The sequence below is a fragment of the Mirounga leonina genome, unplaced genomic scaffold, assembly GCF_011800145.1.
Source record: "Mirounga leonina isolate KUSES-001 unplaced genomic scaffold, KU_Mleo_1.0 Mir_488, whole genome shotgun sequence".
Classification (NCBI taxonomy): Eukaryota; Metazoa; Chordata; class Mammalia; order Carnivora; family Phocidae; genus Mirounga; species Mirounga leonina.
The window spans coordinates 706,786-716,273 of NW_023270777.1; the positions used below are offsets into that span (position 1 = coordinate 706,786).

At 64.5% G+C, this 9,488-nt stretch overlaps 1 protein-coding gene across 1 annotated transcript in view; it reads left to right on the plus strand.

The window, feature by feature from the left end:
* Positions 1–9,488, plus strand: part of PITPNM3 (PITPNM family member 3) — a 68,749-nt gene that overhangs the window by 39,098 nt on the left and 20,163 nt on the right. The window contains exons 5-7 of the mRNA XM_034989337.1: positions 6,464–6,540; positions 6,858–7,093; positions 9,186–9,375. Coding sequence (XP_034845228.1) covers positions 6,464–6,540; positions 6,858–7,093; positions 9,186–9,375 — 503 coding nt within the window. The remainder of the gene's footprint in view (positions 1–6,463; positions 6,541–6,857; positions 7,094–9,185; positions 9,376–9,488) is intronic.

The following is a 9,488-nucleotide window of genomic DNA, read 5'->3' on the forward strand; positions in this document are numbered from 1 at the left end:
GGAACAAGGTATTTGTTCGCTCATTTGTTTGAAAAATATTTCATGAGCATCTTTTAGATGCCAGCATCTGGATGGTCTTTGGGGATAAAATGGAGTGTAAGCAAACCCAGTCCCAGCCCTGCAGGACCTCACGGCCTGGGGATGGAGGAGATGCCAGGTCAAGTGACCACGAAGCCGGAAGTCTGAGGACTCGTCCTGGAAGAAAGAGCCACAGTGCTTTTGGGAGGAGAGTAAGGATGGACGCCCCCAGGGGCAGGACCCCTGAGGTTTCAGGAGGGAATATTTGGACACAGCAGTGTGAAGAAGAGTCGGGTCTTGGGGAGCAGAACGTGCAAAGGCCCTGTGGTGAGATGGAGAAGGTTTGAAAACCATTCTACAGCCTAGTGCTTAAGCCCAGAGGAGAAGCTGGTGTGGGAACATAGCACAGCGTTTTGTAGAGTAGGTAGAATCTAGCCCGTGACTTGGTCAGGGTTCCAGAGGAGAAGGAAGGTCTGTGTGGACGCGGGGCTGGAGGAGGGCCCGGTGAGAGAACCACATTCTCAGATTTAGTGGAACTCGGGGGCACAGGACCAGGCCTGGGCGGCTCCCAGCCCTGCAGGTCGCAGCCGAGTGCCCCACCCCATGGCCCTGGCACGTGGGAGCCCCAGCCCTGTGGTCCCGTGCGTCCCGCTCTGCAGCCCCTTGTTGGCGGTCTGGGCCCCTTAGGGCACCCCGCGCAGGTCTCAGCCTGGGCTGGGGGCTGGGGTCTCTTTTCAGCCGGAGAGAATCCGTTTCCTCAAATCCTTTTCTCCTGGGAACAAAAGAGCTTCTGGAAACAAAAACCAGGAAGCATGGCCACAAGGCTCCCCAGAGGCAAAGAAACCCAAGCAGTGTCTCCGAAAGGAAGTTAGCCCGCTCCACGGGCTCTGAGGAAAGTCTCATTGTAACCTGACTTCCGAGTGGCAGTGCCCGGCGACCACGTGAATTCTAAAAGGACGCAGGTGACGCGCCCTCCTCCCGTCCCGCGGCGGTGATGACATACTCCCTGCACACGCGGACGTCTCCATAAATACCCGCTTGTATGCATTTTTAGGCACGCCGCACGCAGCGCGTTCTGCCCCCTGCTCCTCGCGGGCGATCGTCACCTGTCGGGGTTATCAGCTTCTCAGTGCGTTTGGAGGCGTGTCCTGTCTCACCTGGCGTTAACTGTCTCCCCGGCCCCCGCGGTGGGCACAGATTGCTTTCCGTGTTTGTAGCATGACCGCGCGGCCGTGGCTGGTGTCCTGCGTGCACCCGTCTGCACGAGGCTTGGTCCCGGGGCGTCCGGGGCGTTGGGTGTTTCTGGTGACGTTGCCAAACTGCCCTCCGCGGACTCCAGCCGTGAACAGGGGAGGGGCTGCTTCCCCACACCCTGGGCAGCGCGGGAAAGCCCATCTGGGAGGTGAGAAAAAGGCCTTTCGGAGTAATTTCGGTGGGCATCCCTAGGTTTGGGGTTCGGAGGCCACGCATAAAAGCCGTGCCCTGTCCTTTCTCTGGACGTGGCAGGGGGTTAGCGTGCAGGCGTGTGCCGGTGGGAGCAGCTGATGACTCCTTGTCTCTGTGCCCGCTTCCCAGCAGGGCCGGGTGGGCTCCATGGCGGTTCCTCCCCCTCCGCCCGCAGGCTCACTCCGCAGGGCAGTGGTCAGGCCTCTGTGTGGGCCAGCGCCTCTGGGGGGGCCTGACCAGCCACCGGGGGTCGAGCCTCCTTAGCAGATGCATCCAGGCTGATGGGGTTGGGCCCTGACCTTGAAAGGGTTAAGTTGTCACAGCAGGGACCTCAAGGTCCACCTAGCCCACCGTGCCTGGAGTTCCTGCCCAGCGTCCACCTGCCCAGCGTCCACTTACACAACTTGCTCATACAGCCTCCCTCCGGGACGGTCCCGTGACCCAAATGCAGCTCCTGGGCATTTGTGGGCCACCACGTCCCCTCGAGCCTGCTCCTCCCCAGGCGGGGGCCCCCTTCCCGCAGCTTTCCTGCCTGGTTGCTGGGTTCCATCTGAGCCCCCAGAGTGGCCTGAGCTGCAGGAACGTGCCCTCCTCCTTCTGCACTGAAGGCCATGGAGCCTGCAACGCAGAGGCCGTGGAGGCGGCCCCCTGCCCAGCCGAGGCCCGTGTCCTTGAGGTCCTCGGGCTCCCGGACACACGTTTGGGCCCCAGCCAGCGGAGCAGGAGGCCGCCGTGGTGTCCAGCTGGTTCTGTGACCCAAACGCAGGATTTTGATTCACGCTTCGAGTTTCACGGTTACGCCGTCCTTCCCTTTTCACGCCCTCGGGTCCCCTCGCCAGCCCCCAGCTCCCGAGGGCAGGCCTGCCGCTCTGGTGTGTGTGTTTGGGAAGTCAGGGGTTGCGGCTGTTGAAAGTGTCCTTCCTCTGAGTGTGACACATGCTTGCACTCACAGATAGCTTTACACCGAAGGAAATCGGGCTCACCGGAGAAAAATGGGAAAATAGCGCGGAGTTCAGGGAACGGTCACCTGTTGTCCCCCCATCCAAACAAAACCTCGCTGACGGGGGTGCTCATCCTCATCCCCGGCTCTTCCCACCCCTGCCCCCCGTGTGTGTGCCTGTCTGCGTGCGTTCACTCAGGGGCTCAAGGCCACGGGGCCCCCCACCCCCGCTTGCGGGGAATGAGGCTCTCATTCCTCCCGGACACTCCTGGTCCATGTCCTGCATCCCACTCAGAGCAGGCAGCAGAGACTCAGGATTCGTCCACAGAATTACGCCCGTGCGTGCATGCAGAGGATGGGGTCGCTCTCAGGGCATGACGCACGGTCGCGAGCTGGGCCCGGCTCTGCTCGCCTGGGGGCGCAAGCGGCAGGTGGGGGCCTGCAGGGGCTGGTGGGATGGAGCGGCCGGCCTTAGCCGGGGGCACCCCAGCCTCCGGCCCTCGTGGGTCCCGCGGCCGGAGGCAGCAGAGACGGAGACAGGGCCCCTCCGCCGAGCCGGGGACGCCTTGCCTGGCATGCCAAGCGCGTGGGTGTTGACTTCGGCTTCTGTGTCAGGGACAGTGTGGCACTTGGGTAATTAGAAGGGTGGTCACAATCTGCGTTTCCAAGGCTGTGATTAAGCGAATACAGCCTCCCCCCTCTCCAGCTGGCAGCAGGAGGCCGGGGAGCTGGGCAGGCTGGCAGGGTGGTGGGGGCGGGCGCTGCGGTCACAGGACATGGTCGCAGAAACAGCCGTGGGCGCACCCCACCCCGAACCTGGGCACCGCAGGGACCCAGCCTGAATAGGGCTGTGCCCGCAGAAACAAAGACGTCGGGAGAAACAGGCAGCCCGCCCACGAGGCCCTGGGCTCCCCACCTCCCAGGACCCCACCAGCCGCTCCCGTCACCAGAGGCTCTGGGGAAGCCCGCGGAGGGGAGGACGGATAAGGCCCAGGCCAGGCCCAGAGCTCGCCGTGGTTCCCGGACACCAGCCCCCCGGGGGCCTTCCAGGAGACGCACGTCCCTGTAGACTTGGCTTTCCTAAACAGGATTTCTCCCAGGGGCTGACGAGCATGGACATGTCTCACAGGCCACGTGCACCCTGGGATCTTTGCCTGCAGTGGGTTTTCACAAAAACCATGCTAGACCCTGGCCGCTGATGATCCCTGCCCTCGGGGCCCCCCTAGTCTGATGCAGAAATGGACGCATGAGCCAGGCCCAGCCGAGCACGGTGTGAGGTGACCATCTCTGCCTAAGTAGGTCTGAGAAGGCTTTCCCGAGGCTGGAGCAGGGGAGCAGGGTTGCTGGTGTGCCCGGGGAGAAAGGCCTTGCTGGCAGAGGCTCGGCATGAGCGGAGACAGGGAGGAGTGAACCTGCCGGGCCTGGTGGGCGAGCCAGCGCCAGTGTTCTCAGTTACCCTGGGGGGAATGTCTGGTTCGCAGAAAAGCAGAAGGCTTGTGGGCCAGGCCCAGGCAGGGGGGCCTCGTGGCTGCCTTTCTACGTGTCTGCAGAGGTGCGTGTCCCCGGGGGGCGCCTCCAGTCCTGTTAGCCGGCCCTCGGGGGGCAGGATCTAGGTCTGCGGGCGAGGCCTCCCCTCCTGCCAAACCTCTCTGGCTCTGCACACGGAAATGAAGCCAGGCTCTTCCCATTGGCCGGGGAAGGCGTGGGGGTGCTGAGGGCCCTGCCAGGCCCGTCCCCGCCGAGCCAGGTGGCCAGGATGCAGCATCGGTTCGCTGCCCGGAGCGTGGCGGGGGCCCAAGGCGCAGGATGCAGCCCCAGCTCGCGGAGGGCACGGTGCCCGGGAGACGGCGGGACCCTCACGTCTTCCCTGCGGCTCGTTTATAGGCTCACGGTGGTAATCGGTAGCAACTGCAGCCTGGAAGTGCGCGTCGCCGCCAGGCTCGGGCGGGACTTGGGGGCAGGGCGGCGTGTGTGGAGGCAGCCACGTCCCCGCCAGCCTCTGGCCCGGCTCGTCCTCCGCATGCACGACTGACGTGGACAGAGACTTGGGGTGTGGCCGGCCCCGCTCTGAGCGCGGGTACGTCTGAGCTCATTCATGCTCGGCCCCTGCCCTGGGAGGCCGCCAGCCCATGTCCCAGATGAGAAAACTGAGCCCCCTCACCCAGCCGCTCAGAGCGAGACTTGGACTCGGGCACTCTGGCTCCAAAGCAGGTCCGCCCCAGCCTCGGAAGTCGTGGTCTCCTGGTCCGCACGGGCCCCAGAGCCGCACACGAGGCCACACGCGCCATGGAGCGTGGCTGCTTTGCTCTGGGGGAGGGGTCCGTGCCGGGCGGCCTGAGCGTCTCCTCTCCTGCGGACGGGGGTCGTGGTGTCACCCCCCGCCCCCACCCCGGGGAGGACGGACCGTCGTCGGGCGGCGTCCTCTGTTGGGTGTGCTGGCTCGCTCAACCTTATTCGTGGTGGGGCCTGGGGCCCGTGACGCAGGAGTTGTGAGGCTCGGATGTCTCATCCGAAAATGGGACTAATACCCAGAGACCCAAAGCTTGGGGGCGGTTGTGGGGAGTAGGGGACGGCGTCTGGGACACAGTAAGTGCTCGGCAAAAACCAGGCCAGCTCCCCGTGTGTTGTATTGGGAGCCTGTCCTGAGGTCGGGGCCCAGGGTCCACAGGATGTTATGGAGAAGAGCTGAGCGGCCGGAAGGAGCTGGAGGGAGTGTGGGCCGAGCCAGGCCTCCCTCACCCCGAGGCTTCCCTGCTCCACCTCCAGGCCAAACCTCCATCAGAGGAAACCATCCCACGCCGGCGTGGGTGGCAGCCCCCTGCTCCTAAAGCAGTTGCCCTTAGACCAGGGCCGTGTCTGGAAGGAACGAGGAGTTCAGAAGTGCACTTGCCCTCCAAGAAAAATTCCTTGTTACCAAACGCCGTGGGGCCAGGGGTGGCTGGGAGATCGGACTCAGACCCTCGGCTGGGTCCCCACCCGCCCCTGCTGCAGGCTTGCCCGCAGAACCCCCGGAAGGAGCCTCCCCACTCCCATGTGACTCCTGGCAGGTGCGGCAGGCCCTGGGGGGTGGGGGGGTGTGCAAGGAAACAAAGACTGTCCCAGCGCGGAACTGGCTGCTCTAGGAGGTGAGTGAGTTCCCCGTCACTGAAGGCACACGAGTGGGTCACAGTCTAGCCGTGTGGTGCAGCCTCACAGAGAAAATGCTGTCCTTCCCATGGGGAGCAGGGAGAGGAAGGAAGCAAGGTCAGCGTGGCAGGTGGCACCGGGCAGGCAGCAAGGGGGCCTCTCTCCACCCCAGACTCCGGGAACTTAGGTATCGATCGCACAGACGTCTCTGTAAGGGCCGGAGGGCAAACACTCCAGCTCTGCAGGCCCTGAAGACGCTGTGGCAACTAGGAAAGTCTGCCGCCGAGGCCCCTGTGTGAGCAGCCGACCGCTCCAGCTGTGTTCCAATAAAACTTTATTTACAAAAACAGGCGGCGGGCCAGAGACAGTCTGCGGCTGCTGCTTGCAGGTCCCAGGGCCCAGGCTGGAGGCCCCAGAGGCGGAGTGGCAGCTGAGGGAGGCGGGGACAGCCTTCCCCTGGGGGCGGCCTCACCAGAGCTCCCGGTGGTGGTGAGGAGTGTGGGCCCAGACCCGCCATGCCTGTGGGGTGCGCCTGCCCCGGGCCCTGGGCCCCCAACTCAAGGCCTTGCTCTGATGGCTTCAGGCAGATGTTTTAGAAAAGACCTGAAACGGGCCTCCGGGCTTCAGAGGGTGCTCAGCCCACATTTGCGTCCACAGCTGGAAGCCGAAGTCAGCAGAGGGCGTTTCTGCTGTTGCTGTTGTCGCGTGTGAAGAAAAGCAGGACGGTGCTTTCTGGGACAGCCTCCCCGGCCCCAGGGACTGCGCGTGCGGGGGCCTGCCCTGCTGGCCTCCCTTCCCTGGGGGGACGAAGGTTTCTGGTGCCGCTGATCTGGAGCTGGGGGCTGGACGCTGTCCCCCCAGCCGGACCCCAGGGAGCGCCTGCAACCCGGCCTGAGGGAGGCCCACAGGTGCTGAGTCCTCTGTTCCCCGCAGGAGAACTGTATCGGGTCTCCTTGAGAAGACAGAGGTTCCCAGCCCAGGGAAGCATCGAGATCCACGAAGACAACGAGGTGGGCTGGGCTTCTGGGGGTGTCTGGGCGCCCCTCTGGTCAGCATTTCTGGCAGACATTTGACTTCCTCATCCTTGGACTTGCTGTGGGACCCTGGGCAGGTGCTTGTCCTTCTCCGGGCTGCTGGCTCCCATGTGAACAAGAAGGGCCTCTTAGGAGCTTTCCTGCCCCGACAACGGGGGGCTTGGTCACCCGGCTGCCTGTACGCCTCCCTCTGAACGCACAGGAGGTCCCGCCACGTCGGGAATGGAGACAGGCCAGCTGCGCATGCGGTGGTGGGTCTCTGCCTGTCTCTATTCCGGCTGATGTCCTTCTAGGAAGGCTGCCCACAGCGCTCCTGCAAGACGCACGTCCTCCTGCTGGTGCTGCATGGGGGGAACATCCTGGACACGGGCGTGGGGGACCCGTCCTGCAAGGCGGCCGACATCCACACCTTCAGCTCTGTGCTGGAGAAGGTCACGCGTGCCCACTTCCCGGCGGCCCTGGGCCACATCCTCATCAAGTTCGTGCCCTGCCCGGCTGTCTGCTCGGACGCCTTCTCACTCGTCTCTAAGTGAGTCTCTAAGTCCTTCCTGCCCTTCTGGCCGGGCCGGGGTTGGTGGGGATGGCGTGGCGGGGCTCCCTGCCTGGGGCACCTCCCTGGGACGTCAGGCCCTGACCGACCTGAGCACGGTGCTGGGAGTGGTCAGAGTCCAGAGCAGTGAACAGCCATGTGGCGTGTCCTTCTCTGCCGGGCCGGGTGGCGCCAGCCCCCTCGGTGGTGCAGACCTGCTCCCGGTGCTCACGAGGCCCTGGTCTCCTGGCCCAGAGGAGGATGCCGGGGCCCCGAGAGGCTAATGCAAATCCCCCCAGGGGTACCCAGCGACTGGAGCCGGGAGTCGAACCCGGGCAGCCTCGCTCTTGAGCCCAGTGGGCATGTGTGTTCTGATGCAGGTGGTGCAGGGCACCGCGGGGGACCCGGGAGACTGCCCTGTGCCGGTTTCCTCCTCTGTAAAATGGGGATAATCATGTCCTAAGTACCTGCTGGAGATTTTGTGAGGGTCCCGCAGGCTGGTGCAGCAGGTACAGTGAGGGGTGAGCTGTGACTCACTCCGTCCTCACTGGGGGACGGCGCTCTCGTGGGCATCCGGTGGAGGGGATGGGGCAGCGCGCTCACTGGGCCGGGGTTCTTCACCCAAGCCTGCCCCTGGGCCCTGGGGGAGAGAGCAGGGCGTCTCTTCCCTCTGAGAGACAGGAGGGTCTCTGCTGCCTCCAGGACCCAGAACAGCCTCCCCTCTGACCGTCTGCGGTCACGGGACGCGCAGGGCAGGTCTCCATCCAAGCTGGAAGAAAGGACGGGATGAGTCATAGTTCCCCAGCCCGACATGATTCTTTTAATGCGGGACTCCAGGGCTCACCCTGGGGTCTCCGGGCGGGAGGGCAGGAGCCCTGGAATCTGCGTCCTGGGCACCTGCCCTGCGACGGGACTTGGGAAGTGGGCTCTTCCCCGCTCTGGCTGTCAGGAGTTACCGTGCTCTCGATCTCAGGACCCCGGGCCCTCGCCCAAAGGACGTCTGACCTCCAGAACTGGGTCAGCCAGCCCCGGCCTGATCACCGGCAAGATGGATAGCCCGGCCACTCGAGGGGAGGGCGGGGGACCGGCCTCACTCCCCCAGGCAGCTCCTCACCGGCCATCCATCACACCAGTCACTGCCGGGAGGGAGTTCTTGCTCAGCTAATTAAAATCTCTCCGGCTGCAATTGAGGCCTGTTTCCTCTAATTTGTGTTCTTTGGAGATGAGGAAGGGCTGTTAGGCCAGCTTGCGCACCACGAGGGCTCTGCCACCTGCTCAAAAAACCCTGAGCCCCGTCGCCTGTCCTGGTCTCTGTCAGGTCGCCAGCAGGATCGGCACTGGGCCCTCGTCAGCCTGAGCTTGGGCCGTGGGCAGGGGGCTGGTCCCTCCCGGCCAAGGGACAGAGGCAGGCCAGGTGGGGGTGTGGGCTGGGGCGGGCGCTGGGAGCCGACCCCAGAGGGGTCTGAGCCACCCACAGAGGGAGAGACTTGCTGGTGAGGAAGCAGGGAAATGAGGGGGCTGGACTCTGCCCTGGCCGTGAAGATGCTGTAGGGCAGGCTCTCGTGGTCCTTTCCACAAAGCCCACGAAGGCTCTGACCCTCTCCCGAGAAGGATGGACACAAGGTCATGCGTGCAGCTGTGTGCCCATCTGCAAGTGGCGGCTAACATGGGACCCCACGCCTGGAGGGCTCGCTCTCCTCCTTTCTAGCGTCCCTAAAGCCTTCCTTGAGAACTAGTCCAAACTCCGTCTCCTCCAGGAAGTCTGCTCTGATGATATGTCCCCACCCTGATCCACACCAGGTGGCTTCCTCCGTGATCGGGATGTCGCTTGGGGCCCAGCAGAAGAGGGAAGGGGAGGGTCGCTACCCCAGGGGACCCCAGGCCCGCATCCCAGGCTCGTGCGGGCACAGATGCACAGGAAGCCAGCACAGTGCCCCCCAAACCCCCCGCCTGCGCCGTGTTTACTCTGGCTCTTACCCGGCTCGTCCTCTGGAGCCCCGAGCAGGGGCCTAACCGTGGCCAGCTTGTGTCTGTGCCGCCCTCTGCCTGCCGCTCCTGAGCCCGGCTGGGCTTCCCTTGACCCTGTCTGCAGCCTGAACCCCTACAGCCACGAGGAGGGCTGCCTCGGCAACAGCCAGGACCACGTCCCTCTGGCCGCCCTGCCCCTGCTGGCCATCTCCTCCCCGCGCTACCAGGACGCCGTGGCTACCGTCATTGAGCGGGCCAACCAGGTCTACGCGGAGTTCCTCAAGTCCCCTGATGGGATCGGCTTCAGTGGGCAGGTAGGACGGCCTCCCCAACCTGCCCTGACCTAGCCTGACCCTGGCCTGCCTGCTCTCTGTCCTCAGGCCGACCTGACCCCTGACCCTAGCCTGAGTGCTGTCCATCCTCAGGC